Source organism: Hippopotamus amphibius, chromosome 15 (genome assembly GCF_030028045.1).
Source record: "Hippopotamus amphibius kiboko isolate mHipAmp2 chromosome 15, mHipAmp2.hap2, whole genome shotgun sequence".
NCBI lineage: Eukaryota > Metazoa > Chordata > Mammalia > Artiodactyla > Hippopotamidae > Hippopotamus > Hippopotamus amphibius.
The window spans coordinates 42,831,156-42,845,530 of record NC_080200.1 but is presented as its reverse complement, the minus strand read 5'-3'; the positions used below and the strand labels follow the sequence as shown (position 1 = coordinate 42,845,530).

General features: G+C 44.1%; 1 protein-coding gene across 1 annotated transcript in view; it reads right to left on the bottom strand.

Annotated features, from left to right (window-relative positions):
- Window positions 1-12,944, bottom strand: part of ADAMTS12 (ADAM metallopeptidase with thrombospondin type 1 motif 12) — a 341,068-nt gene extending 328,124 nt beyond the window's left edge. The window contains exons 1-2 of the mRNA XM_057710080.1: window positions 12,648-12,944; window positions 1,865-2,226 (exon numbers count right to left, since the gene is read on the bottom strand). Of these exons, the coding sequence (XP_057566063.1) occupies window positions 1,865-2,226; window positions 12,648-12,774 (489 nt within the window). The 5' untranslated portion in view covers window positions 12,775-12,944. The remainder of the gene's footprint in view (window positions 1-1,864; window positions 2,227-12,647) is intronic.
- Window positions 12,945-14,375: the final 1,431 nt, after the last annotated feature.

Below are 14,375 nucleotides of genomic sequence, written 5' to 3'. Positions count from 1 at the left end.
TGTTATCCTGGTCACAGAGGATCAGGTGACACTGATGCTTCCAGAGTTGTCTCACAGAATGAGAGCAGGATTACAAAGGGAAAATGTGATGTGTACCCATGGGAAACCCAGAGGATGAGGACTGTGGAGCCAGGAGATACCCCCTCGTTCAACCAAGCACGTAGAGACCCTGGGAGAAGAAGAAAAGAATAGGGCATCCAACTAAGGGGAAATGATATATAGCTATATTTGAAAATCTAGATTTACCCAAAAAAAGACAAAGCAAGACTTTCTACTTATTGTACAAAATGATTCATCCCCACAGGTCCTTCAGAAAATTCAACTCTCTTGGTACATGTATGTTAATGTACAAAATTAATGTATATTAATTTTCCCATGATATTCTAGCAAAGCCAAACTAGACAGGTACAGGATGAACAGAATCTTAAATTATGAAGAGCAGGATTCTCATCAAACTGTCAGTAAGGTTGGGAGGATCTGGGCAGCACCTCCTATAGGAATGCGAATGCCACACGTGGCTTTGCCCAGCAAACCAGCCCTGGCACAGGCACCAAGGCCGATACCCTAGGCTCTGCCCTAACTGCCTCCAGGAGACTCTGGAACCTCTCCGCCTGCAGTCAGTCCCTAAGCACACTCAGTTACTGCTTGTGCCTGCCTCTTACTCCGTCATGACAAATACCTCCACCTAACTCCTAGGCATTGTCTGCCACGCAGACGCCAGCGGGGCTGTCACTGTTGTCACTGCTAGAAGTGACGGAGAACAAAGGGGCCACTTTTTTTTTTAAGGTTCGAATTTTGAAAAACGAGCTTGGTCACATTTTGAGATGTAGCGCGGAACAGTTGAAAGGCTCGGGCTCAAATTAGCAACAGCACAGTTAACATATTCAACATCTTCAAGCTTCATCATCTGTTAAAACACAGCCACGATGGCGGTGGGTGGGGGGAGACGTAAAGAGGAGAATGTGTGTAAACTGCGTGATAAACCACACATTCCAGTACCTGGCGTATTAGAAACATAAACAATAACAACAGCAGCCAATATTCATTGAGTGTCTATTATTTGCCAAATATTCTTCTAAGACGTATACATATGTATATATGAATTCAGTTCATTCTCACAGTACTCTATTACAGGGGTCAGCATGCTTTTTCTACAAAGGCCAAAGAGCACATATTTGGGGTCCCGTGGCCCCATACGATCCCTATCCTGACTACGCAGCTCTGCTGTTGCAGGTCAAAAGCAGCCGTAGACAATAGAAACACATGGGCATGTCTGCATTTCAATAAAACTTTATTTATAAAAACAGAAGGAGGTCCAGATTTGACCTGCAGGCCGTGGTTTGCCAACCCCTGCTCTGTGACTTGGGTGCTATCATTATCTCCATTTTACAGAGGAGAAAACAGAGGCACAAAGGGATCAACTGACAGCCCAGGGGCCCATGTGCAAGTCTGATGACTAACTACCCATAGTCAAGGATCAGATCATAGCAGCTGCTGTCATCACCATCCTTCCTGTAAGCCTCACCCCTCGTCCAGATCGAGGTTCTCCTAAACCAAAAGGGGCTGGCCAGCCAGTCCGTCTCCAGCACCCCCAGAGCTGCCTCAGAAGTTGAAGACCCAACTCCAATCGCCCCTCTTCTTGCCCTGGTATTCCTGGTTGATGTTCTCCCTGGACCCTCAATGCCCTTATTGTCCATACTGCCCAGATTGACTGACTTTTAACTTTACGCATTTCCTCCCCAACCCCTTTGGAAGCCTGGACTATACACATCACAAGGGCTCAGGGCACATGTCCTGAATGCGTGTGTGAACACACTGGCAGTGCGTGTGCAGGTACTGAGGACAGAGCAGGAAGGGGACTTACCAGTCCATGGCAGGCACTGAGGGCTGCCGTCCCGACCCTGGTGCCCTGCTGGAGAACTGCACCCCTGAGGTGGCAGGAGGGGCCCGAGGAAGCCTCCATCTTCACATGGGAGAGGTTCCCGTATCTCCTCTCCACAATGTAGCTTTGGGAAAGTAATCCCTGATTGACCGTCAAGTTAAAAAACAGGTCCTTCTCCTCGTGAGAAATTCTATAGTACACCTGGTCCTCGGGGCCATCCAGATCTCTCTTCCTCCTGCTGCTGGTGATGGGAGGGCGCAAGCCGTAAGACAGAAAATGCCCACTCGCATCGACTCGGAAGGGAGCCACCACGTGGTATTCTGGCAGGGCCTTGATAAAATGCTCTGGAGAAAAACGAGACACAGAATAAGTCTAAGAGATCCCTGCTGCGTCTGTGGCAAGACAAACACACCCCTGTTTGGGACTTAGATTTTAGCTTGTTGATTGCCAAATCCCACTGCTGACTTAAAGTGTAGAGATCGTTTCCACCATGAAAACACCATCAATATCAAATTCCCTGAACAATGCGAACTGACCTGGGGCTCTCTCGTAGATGACAGGTGGCTGTCTGAGCTGACACCAAGACATAGCTCTGGATGTTAGATGTTTTACCAGAGACAAACAAAAACGAGAATTAATTCATGAGGAATGTGGTTAGGAAAGGGGCAAGGTCATACGACAAACAGGAACATTTCAGGTGTGAGAGTTCATTAATACCAATCACAGAGCTTCACTGTTTATCATAAGGAATGTAAATGGCTCTGGAATGTCCACCTAAGTCATTGCTGGAGGAAAAATGCAAAAGCACAGTGAACCCATCACGTAGACTCTGACAAAGCTTGCACAGCTACAGCATAAGTGTTCCTTAATGTAGCAACGAGTGCTCAAGAGAACTTGGGTCTTTGTTTTTTATTTTTATAAAATATACAAAATAAAATGGTAAGGATCAGAGGCATGGGGTCAAAATATGAAAACTGCCACTTTAGAAAGGCAAGAAACCGCACACTTGATCCTTCCTTCTTTCCATACACGAGAACACAGACCCCTTTTGACTTCCTCCAATTGAAATCCCCACCTCTGCCTCTTCATTTTCCTGTTTGAGAAAAACAAGGAATCTAACTAGTAAGGAGTAAGCATCAGGCTCTGGATTACAGACTACTTAAAGCGAACCGTTAACCACTTGGGCAGATTAACTAATCGTTTGCTTTGTAGGGCGAGGGGAGATTGGAAAAGAAGGAAGGAAGGAAAGAAGAAAACAAAGAAAGGGAGAGGGAGAGGGAAAGAGAGAGGGGAAAAAAATTCTACTTTTTTCTACTTTTCTATTTCTACCTCCCAGCTGTACACTTTGCACTTTGTAACTTGTGTTACTTTGTTCAAGTTACTTCCTCAACTACAACTTTTGCACTATCAAAATCTTATGTTTAACACAATCTTATGCTTATTGTTTAAAGTCTCAGCTCAAATTCTCCCTCTTCTTTCTCCTAATGTCCTTGGTTAAAGTTCTCTCTCCCTCCTCTGAACCCCCATGTCCTTACTTTCTGTAGCTCCCAGAACAGCCTGATTTTACAAAGCGTTTTGTTTATTATATTATTTATTCCCTAGCCCTTTAGAGACCAGAGTCTTGCACATCACAGGTGCCCAGTTCATTTGTGTGGATAGAGCAGTGAACACTTTTGCAGCTGGCTAATCAAAAGAACTGGACTTGATGGGGTACAATTATAAAAGAGCTTTTTTTCCAGACAACTGCCTTCAAACACACTTGTCGCTCACCTGTGCCTTGGATGAAATATGAGACAGACAACATCAAAAAACAACCCGATTAAAAAAAGTGGGCAGAGGACCTAAATAGACATTTTTCCAGAAAAGTCATACAGATGGCCAACAGGCACATGAAAAGATGCTCAACATCACTAACCATTGGGGACACGCAAATTAAAACTACAATTAAATATCACCTCACACATGTCAGAGTATCTATCATCAAAAAGACAACAAATAACAAATGTTGGCGAGGATGTGGAGAAAAGGGAAATCTTGCACTGTTGGTGGGAATGTAAGTTGGTGCAGACCCTATGGAAAACTGTATGGAGGTTCCTCAAAAAACTAAAAATAGAGCTACCATATGGTCCAGCAATTTCACTTCTGGGTATCTTTCCAAAGAAAACAAAAGCACTAATTTGAAAAGATACATGTACCCCAATGTTCATAGCAGCATTATTTATGCCAACAGCCGAGATACAGAAGCAACGTGTCCATCAATAGAGAAATGGATGAGGAAGATGTGGCAAATATATACAATGGAATATTACTCAGCCATAAAATATGACTAGGCATAAAAAAAATGAAATCTTGCCATTTGTGACAACATAGATGGACTTAGAAGGTATTACACTAAGTGAAATACGAGAAAGATAAATACCACACGATCTCCCTTATATGTGGAATCTAAAAAACAAAACAAATGAGCAAACATAACAAAACAGAACAGACTCATAGATACAGAGAACAAACAGGTGGTTGTCAGAGGGGGCGGGGGAGGGGGATGATTGAAATAGGTGAAGGAGATTAAGAAATACAAACTTCCAGTTACCACGTGAGTCATGGGGATGAAATATATAGTGTGGGGAATACAGTCAGTAATATTGTCATATCTTTGTATGGTGACCGATAGTAACTAGACTTACCGGTGATCATTTTGAAATGTATAGAAATATTAAATCACTATGTTGTGCACCTGGAACTAATAGAGTGTTGTAGATCAATTATACTTCAATAAAAGAAAGAAAGAGGGAAATATGAGACAGAGCAAAGTTTTCACTCTTAAGCACTAATAAAAAGTCTCAGTTTTTATGAGTAAAAAGTCTCAGTTTTTATGAGTAAAAAGTCCAGACCCATTGCCTCTGTCTGCAGCAAATAAGAGCAGCAGAGCACTGAGCGACACGAACAAACCTTAAAAGCAATGCTCAGTGAAAAACAGAAACAAAACAAGTCAATATGGAGTCATTCACATTGATGGAAAATACATGCAAAAACAATAATTCAAAGTTTGCCAGAACACACGCGAACCAAAAACTACATACGGAATCCATTAAAATAGTTTTCTATGCGGAGGAATGGAAGTAGGGAATGGGAACCAAAATGCATAAATAAACAAAACAAGAAAGGTGTTTTGCACAAATAAATACTGCTCATGTACCACGCACTAGGAGTCAAATTGACCCAGGCCTCTGTACTGCCCGCTCCCCAAGGAATATCTGGACCTCGTCAGTATCAGAGCGTCACCACCCTTCCAAGTTCAGACCTCGGGGGAAGAATGGCCAGGCTGGCTGGGGTCGGATGCAGTCGGCCTCTCTAGTATTCCCCTCATGTTGCTCTTTTCTTCTGTGGCTCACAGTGATGTCTCTGGCTCCTCCAGGGTTGGAGCCACGGAGAGCAGTTGGGGGCAGGAAAGTCTTATTCAACTGAGTACAGCCATCACCTTGCAACGGTACCCCCGTATGAGGTCCCATGCTGATGCCGACTCCTCTCAAGAGAAGCTCTTATGTCCCTTAGAGGACCTGTCTCTGAAGATACATCTCAAAGAATTAAACATGATTTAAGTATAAAATGAAAGACTAACTTGCCTAAACCCTAGCACCTACTGCCCAAAGAATAAAAGAGCAAATACATTTACAGCTTTTGACCCAGTTGCTTTGGATCTACTGTGATTCTAAGAGAGCCAGCATAAGTGGGCTGTATAATAATATAATGATAATAATTATAGTGACCATGTAATGAACACCTGCTACAATACTCCTCATGTAGTATACACAATGACTCGTGACATGGATGCAGTTACCATCCCCATTTCCCAGGAAAAGAAGCAGAATCTAAGAGAGGTCACAGAGCCAACAAGCAACAGTACTTGGATTAAAATCTCGAGCTTCTTATTTCAAAATCATGTTCTCAACTACCGCATGCTGTGTACATAAGCAGATGTGCTTGGCAGAGGGCATAGCAGAGGAGAGGTAATAGCACTGCCCCGGAGACGGAGACGATAATCTGACAAGACAGGAACAGCTTGACTTCTTTAAGAGGCCTCAAGTCGCTCAGCAATAAATGGAGAAAATGACTGCCTCTTTATCCGGTGAAGTAACGAGAGATAAGACCACTTTCGCCTCTTGATCTTACTGCAAAGGAAGCAGCTAAGCCACATCAGCCAATAGGTATGGATGGAAATAGGAGGCCACTTACGGAGTGTGGTTTACGTGGGTGTCCCAGCTATACTAGCCTCATCTATACAATGGGCATAATAATAAACAGGGTGGTTGTGAGAATTCAATGTGTTAATATATGTAATAGATGTAGAACAGTGCTTGACATATAACACTCACCTTCTAAACACTAGCTGCTTACTCTTGGTATTAAAGATAGAAAATTGGGGGACTTCCCTGACAGTCCAGTAGATAGGACTCCGTGCTCTCAGAGATGAGGGCCGGGGTTCAATCCCTGGTTGGGGAACTAAGATCCCATAAGCCACAAGGCACAGCCTAAATAAATAAATAAAGACAGAAACTTGGCTACTAGGGATTTCTGCGGCCTTAAATATATGTAAGCTCCAAGTGACGGGGAGAGGCCCACACTCATCTTGGCTTCTCTCAGCAGGCATTTAGTTTGGAAGATCAGCTAGCTATCATCCTGGCCAGTAGAAAGCAGAGCTCAGAGGGGATATGACAGGGATGGAGAAATAAGATGTCAGGAAACAATAACTCCTAATTTTTCCATTTCTATGGTCAAACATGGCATTTAGCGTATACCAACTTGGTCTTGTCTAAGCCGCACAATTATCTGGGATATTATTAACAGCGTCCCTAATCGTAGCCTTCATTCCCACCTCTACAAAAAGGCAATAAAGAGGAGTGAGGATTCGTGCTGGGGCAATCTGACCCCGGAGCCCAGCCTCCTAACCTCTGCCCTCGCTGCTTCTCAAGGGTCTACCACTGAGAGCCAGATGTCAAGGCGGAGTGTCAACTGGCCGGGGCTGTCGGGGGCGGGGCAGGGGGGCGGCACTGACACACACCATAGTCGCACCACCATTTGCACTACGACTGGCGGATGTAAAACAAGCCACAAATACGTTGATTTACCCTATTGTTTGTTTGTTTTAAGGAGATGAGATTTTTTAAAATTTTTTATTTATTTATCTACCTATTTATTTACTGGCTGCGTTGGGTCTTTGTTGCTGTACATGGGCCCTCTCCAGTTGCAATGAGCGGGCTTCCCACTGTGACAGGTTCTCTTGCTGCAGAGCACAGGCTCCAGAGCACAGGCTCAGTAGCTGTGGCCCACAGAGCCTAGTCACTCCACGGCAAATGGGATCCTCCCAGACCAGGACATGAACCCATGTCTCCTGCACCGGCAGGCGGATTCCCAATCACTGCACCACCAGGGAAGCCCTACCCTGTTTAAAATTAGATTTGAAACCATAGGCCACAAGTTTAGACAATACTTCAGGAAAAACTTTGGGGGAGGCCTGTTGTTACAAGCACTTTTGAAAATACAAACCTCCAGGCAACATTTTACCCTCTGCTTGGAAAGAAAGGAGAGGTGAGAGACGATTGACCTGCCAGATTTTCTAAAGTTTAGGTTAAAGCTATACTTATTTATTATATTTATTTCTATCTGAGAGAGCAATTGAATTTCTAAGACTCCTTCCTACAAAGGGCAATGAAATTCCTGTAATAGTAGGAAGTATATTTTCATAAGTATCTTCCATGTGCTGTCATAAATTTTCAATGATATTTTTATTATGGAAAACCACATACATGGAAAGGTTGTGAAGAATCATACTGATTCAAAACTTTGACTCAGAGTTGTAAAATACACCACAAGAGACTGGATTTGCTCACCAACCCTATGCTAACTAACCCACAGACAGCAACTGCATATGAGATCTAAGACAAATACCACATTAAAGCTGTGAAGACTCTCTTACACTAAGATCTGAAATCATTTCCTCCGTGCAGAAGTTATTTTTTGCAAATGGCATAAACACACGATAATGACATTGGTCTTGAAACACACTGCAGCACTCCCTCGGTTCTGTACAAGCCCATGCAGCCTGGAGCACATCTCTAACATGGGTTGAAGTGCCAGCCCTCTTGACTTCACAGAGTTGTCAGCAGCAAAAGAGATTGTGGAAGTGACTGGTGACTTGCAAACAGTACAGGGCTTAGTGAACCTGAGGGGATACCGTCAGCTGTAGAAGAGAGGCTGTGTGTTGTGTGCAAGATTAACACGTCTATTGTTCTGATACTTGGTTGGGAGACTTGTGGAGGTCATCCCGCACTTGTGTATGTCACTACTGAGTGATGTGGAAAGAATAGTGGGCAGAGATTGCCCAATCTACCTGTTTCTAGTCCCAGAAAGGAGTGGATTTATCTCCATGGTCCTTCCTAGATCCAAAATCCCAACTTTGCCTGCCCCTTAGAACTAGAAGAAACCTTCATAGTCATGGAGGTTCTGAGTCTGTCTCCCACTGCAGGACTCTGTGTGACTCCCTTGTCACCACTGCGGGAGCAGTGGTTCGTAGGTGCTCCATAAATGCATGTTGACTGACTGACCAGCTAGGCATCTCACTCCTCAGCTACAAAAATAAGAATGGTAGACATGATATCTGAAGAAATTTGCAAGTCTAAATATTCAGAATTTGGGTGCAATTCAAAAATGTTGTCAGAGTGGAAATGGAATTCTAGGAAGACTGGTTAATGATGAAGCAGCAGGCCGATCATGCAGAGGCAAAGCTCTGGTCATCCTATCCCCAGGAAGACTTAAGGATTTCCTTCTCAATGCAGATCAAAACTACGATGAGGCATCACCTCACACTGGTCAGAATGGCCATCATTAAAAAGTCTACAAATAACAAATGCTGGAGAGGACGTGGAGAAAAGGGAACCCTCCGATACTGTTGGGAATGTAAGTTGGTGGAGCCATTATTAGGAAAATGCTATGGAGGTTCCACAAAAAACTAAAAATAGAGTTGCCATTTGATCCAGCAATGCCACCCCTGGGCATATATCCAGAGAAAACTCTAATTCGAAAAGATACATGCATCACTATTCACAATAGCCAAGACATGGAAACAACCTAAATGCCCATCGACAGATGAATGGATAAAGAAGAGGTGGTATATATACACAATGGAGTATTACTTAGCCATCAAAAAGAAGGAAATAATGCCATTTGCAGCAACATGGATGGATCTAGAGATGATCATACTAAGTGAAGTCAGTCAGAAAGACAGAGACGAGTACCATGATATCATTTATATGTGGAATCTAAAATACAATACAAATGAACCTTTCTACAAAACAGAAATAGAGTCACAGACATAGAGAACAGACTTGTGGTGGGGGGAGGGATGGAGTGGGAGTGTGGGATTAGCAGATGCAAACTATTATACAGAAAACGGATAAACAACAGGGTACTATATATAGCACAGGGAACTGTATTCAATAACCTGTGATAAACCATAATGGAAAAGAATATGAAAAAGACTATATATATATATATATATTATATATGCATAACCGGATCACTTTTCTGTATAGCAGAAACTAACACAACATTGCAAATCAACTATACTTCAATAAATTTTTTAAAAATTTCCTTCTCTAACTAACTTGCCCTCATTCTCATTCTCTCCCTTCTCTCCCTTCTCTCCCTCTCTGTCTCTTAGTTCTACATGGAAATCTGCTCAGAAATTTCTCCTTTGCACCAAATGGGGATTACTTGTAAATCCACTGGTGAGTTGATTGAGAGCAAATATTTTGGTGAAAAGACTTTTAAAAATCTGAATTTTTTTTTCTAGTTTAATTTTATTCATTTATTTTATTACAAAATAATGGCTATATTTCCTTGTGCTGTACAATATACTCTTGTAGATTTTTTTATTTTATACATAGTACTCTGTGTCTTTTAACCTCCTACCCTGATGTTAACCCTACCTCTCTCTCTCTCCACTGGTAACCACTAGTTCATTCTCTGTATTTGTGAATCTATTTCTGTTTTGTGACATTCATTCATTTGTTTTATTTTTTAGATTCCACCTATAAGTGGAGGCATATAATATTTGTGTTTCTTTGTCTGACTTATTTCACTAAGCATAATACCCTCTAGGTCCATACACATTGTTGCAAATGGAAGAATTTCATTCTTTTTTATGGCCGAATAGTATTCCATTGTGTATATATACCACATCTTCTTTGTCCATTCACCTGTTAATGGGCTCTTAGGTTGCTTCCATATCTTGGCTGTTGTAAATAGTCCTGCTACGAACATTGGGAGGCATGTATCTTTTTGAATTAGTGTTTTTGTTTTCTTCCAATGTTTTCGCAGGAGTAGAATTCCTGGATCATATGGTAGTTCTATTTTTAGTTTTTTGAGGAACTTCAATACTGTTTTCCATAGTGGCTGTACCAATTTACATTACTACTAACAGTGTACAAGTGTTCCCTTTTCTCCACATCCTCACCAACTATTATTACTTGTTGACTTTTCAATAATAGCCATTCTGAAAGGTGTGAGGTGGTATCTCATCATGGTTTTGATTTGCATTTATCTGATGACTACTGATGCTGAGCATCTTTTCATGTGCCTGTTGCCCATGCATATACTTTCTTTGGAAAAATGTATATTTGGGTCTTCTGCTCATTTTTTTGATTGGGTGGTTTGGTTTTGTTGATGTTGAGTTATATATATATATGTAAATAGGATCTTAACCCCTTATCTATTATATCATCCATTTTCTTGGATTCAGTTGGTTGTCTTTTCATTTTGTTGACGGTTTCCTTTGCTGTGCAAAAGCTTTTAAGTTTAATCAGTTCCCATATGTTTACTATTGCCTTTGTTTCTTTTGCCTTAGGAGACAGATTCAAAAAAATGTTTCTATGACTTATGTCAAAGAGTGTTCTGCCTATGTTGTCTTCCAGGAGTTTAATGGTTTCAGGTCTTACATTTAGGTCTTTAATTAAAATCTGAAAAGTTTTTTGGAAATTATTTTTAAATTTAAATTTCTATGTATCACTAATAAGCTTGGAGTGCTGTACAGCTATTTTTCAGTATCAACCCCTTTCAGCACATAACCGTAAAGGTGGCCAGGGAAGACAACCACCTCTCACTTTCCAGAGAGGAGAAAGCAGTCCCAGTGGAGTCTGCTCCAAACTGAGCTGAATTCACTTACAAAGAAGATGTGGAGCAAGCAGAGCTGAAAACCAACCCAGGAGAATGTGTGTCTTTGAAACAAATCATCTCCAAATGCCCTGGGAAGTGCTCGCAGGCTTTGTTTGCGCTGCCAGCAAAAGAGAGACTTTTCACAAAAGGGCTGTTTTTCAAAGAACAACAAACAGTGCTATTTTAAACTTGGGGGTGGGAGATCATATCTGGACCGTTTACACAAGCGAGTGCTGGCTGATTGACATCTCACCCCAGTGTCTGCGGCCCCGGCTTCCAAGGAAAGCAAAGGGTTCTGCTTCTGTTGCTCTGGGAGTCAGCAGCATTTGAACTTTGCAATGTAGGCAGAAATCCTCAAAGTGGTCTTGGCGATTAAAGGGGGTCAGGAAGCTTCCTGAGACTTGAGCACTGTCAGCAGACACAGGACTTAATGGATGCTAACCCCGTACTGTGTGTGCGTGTGTGTGTGTGTTGTCCTATTATTGTTCTAGGACAATGCTGCTTGATTATAAGAAGCCAACCTCTGGAGTCAGGCTACCCGGGTTTACAGCCTCACTTGACCATAGCTCAGCCCATAAACTCCCCAAGCTTCAGCTTCCTCGTGGGTAACGCAGGGATGGCAACAACGGCTCCTGCGCCCCAGGAGGCTGTTGTCAGTGGTCAAGAGGCTGACACACCAGAGTGTCTTAGCAGTCCTGGCACATGGGACACGTTCCAGCCACGCGGGCCATTGCTGCTGCCGTGACCATTTCCCCTCAGAAGCCCAAGGAACTCCCCACCAAACAGGAAAGCGTGTCTGACCCTTGCAAGTCCAATAAAAAAGCAGAGGCAACAACACCATCCTGTTCAGGGTGTTAGGTTTTAAAAATTATATAATAACAACAACAATAATAATAACAAATTGTCCATCACAACTCCTCCAGTGCTTTCTACAGCATTATAGAGTTTCATGAAATTCTGCAAGAGAAGCAGCCAGCCGCGACCAGCAAGACAGGACAGGGAAAGGTGAGCCCCTATGGAAGCAAATTTTCTCTAAAAGGGCTGTTATTTTTACAACACAACCCTAAATCTTTCCAGGAAAGGAAAACACAGCCAAGCTCACTCAGCAGGGGTGCGGAATCACATTTCCCCTTCCCTCACCAGAAGTTTCAAACTAACTAGAAACATGGCAGTGACTGCCAGTGGCCGGTTGGAACTTTAAAAAAAAAAAAAAATTATTTTCCCTGTTCAGAATCTGAAAAATAGGAATTGAAACAGTACCGCATTCAAAGGAGACAAAAGAGAGAGTTGGGGGGTGGTTACTAGCTACCTCTCGAGTCTTCACTGCAGCATCCTTAGTGTAAAAGAGAAGGGGATCCTAGCCTTTCAGGAAAAAGTAAGGAATCTACGCCTCAGCACTGAATTCTGAGATGCTCCCAGCCCAGATTTCCTCGCAACTCAGCCAAACGGCTTTTCTTCGGAATTCAGCCGAGTGGGGGAAGGGAAAACAGAGCAACCAACTTTGCACGCGTCTTAACACTGCGGTTTTCAAAGGAAATAAAGAAAAGCCACTAACCTTGCCTCCTGTCCGGGAAGCGCACCGGGCCCGGCTGAGGTTGTCTCCCATAGCAAAGGGCCCCCAAGTTCAGGAGCTGAGCCGCCACGGAGAGCTTTGCAAACCAGTTCGTCTGCACACATGGCATGATTCAGTTGTTGGGGAGAAGAAAAGTCAACAAGTTTTAGCTCAAGAAATCAAGTCCTCGCCTGTGGCTGAGCAAGAAGATGCAGGGGTGCATGGTCCAGGAGAGGGGGAGGCTGCAAAGGCTGCCCTCGATCCCCCTTTGCTTTTTTAAGCAGAAAGGGGCTAGTTACCTTTCTGGCCCCTCCCTCCTCCTGAAAGGGGAGTGATTCAGCTGACAGCGTCTGCTTTCCGCAGGGTGTGGTATGGGTCAGAGTGGGAGGGCGCAGCCCACCCCCGATCTCCACCCCTCTGGCTTGGGCGCCCGGCCTCCCCGCAGCCAGCCCCGCGCATCTTCCTCGGGGACTCGCACCCCCGCGCTCCGCCAGCCCCGCCCAGAGCCCAGCTGAGCCGGCCAAATAGGGGAGCCCGGGGAGAGTCACCCTGGGCGGGACTCCGAGTGAGAGGCCCCCAGGCCAGCCCCTCATACAGGCGGGAAATGTTGAGTGCAGAGATGGGGCAGAGGGGACCCGGCTCCCTGACCCTCCTCAGCTCAGTGCTGCCCCCTTTCCGGCCTTTCTCCTCCCAGTTGCCGAACTTTTCCTACCCTTGCTCTACCAAGACTCCTCAAGCCCTATGTCTCCACGATTCTCTTCCAGGACCTGCTAGGGCTTCCATTTGAAAAAAGTAACAAGCAATTTTTCTCTTTGCCAAGTCACACAAAGGGAAATGGTCTGTTCAAATGCTAGTGCAACCCTGGACACGTCCCTTCATTTGCACCAGGAGGTGATGGAACCAAAGGACCACGAGCCACTCTGAGTCTGCAGGTCTCTCTGGTGCTTTTCTAGAAATTTCCTAAGCCTACCTCCACTCACTCAGAAGGAAACCAGGAGAGTAGTGGAAGAAAGTCAGCCCCAAAAGGTGTCAAGGTATTTCTCCAGTTTGCACAGGCTGCTTTGGAAGGGGAAACCATTCAGAGGGGCAAGCTTTACACTGATGAGAGAATGTCACAAACTAGGGTGCTTGCCAGGCATGCTGAGAAGTTCCTGGGATATTCAAGCCAAGGTTTTGCACCTCCAGGCTGAAACAGACCTCCTTATTCCGTTCAGGAGGAACTTGGCCCCATTCTGGTTCTCCATGGCTTCCAGCCAACCTTATGTCTTCAGTGAGAGGAGGAGGGCGGGATACCAACTTATCCAACCTTGCCCAGGGCTGGGGCAGCCGAGGCAAAGCAGTGGTCCAAGTGCAAGGTGGTGCTCACAGGCCTGGGGCAGGTAGTCTGAAGGACTCCACACATACCACTACATTTCAGGAGGTAGGTATAAGATTCCTGTTACTGCCATTAAAATTCCCATAAGTCTGGCAATTTAACACAAATTTAGTATCTTACAGTTTTGGAGGTCAGAAGTCTGAGGTGGGTCTCACTAGGCTAAATCAAGGTGTTAGCACAGCTGCTAACATTCCTTTCTGGAGGCAGTTTCCTTGCCTTTTCCAGGTTCTGAAAGCTTCCCGCATTCCTTGGCTCATGGCCGTCTTCCCCCGTTTTCAAAGCCAGTAAGGGCCAGTTGTGTTTCTTAAGTCACATCATCCTGACACTCTCTCTTCTTCCTCCCTTTTCCATTTATA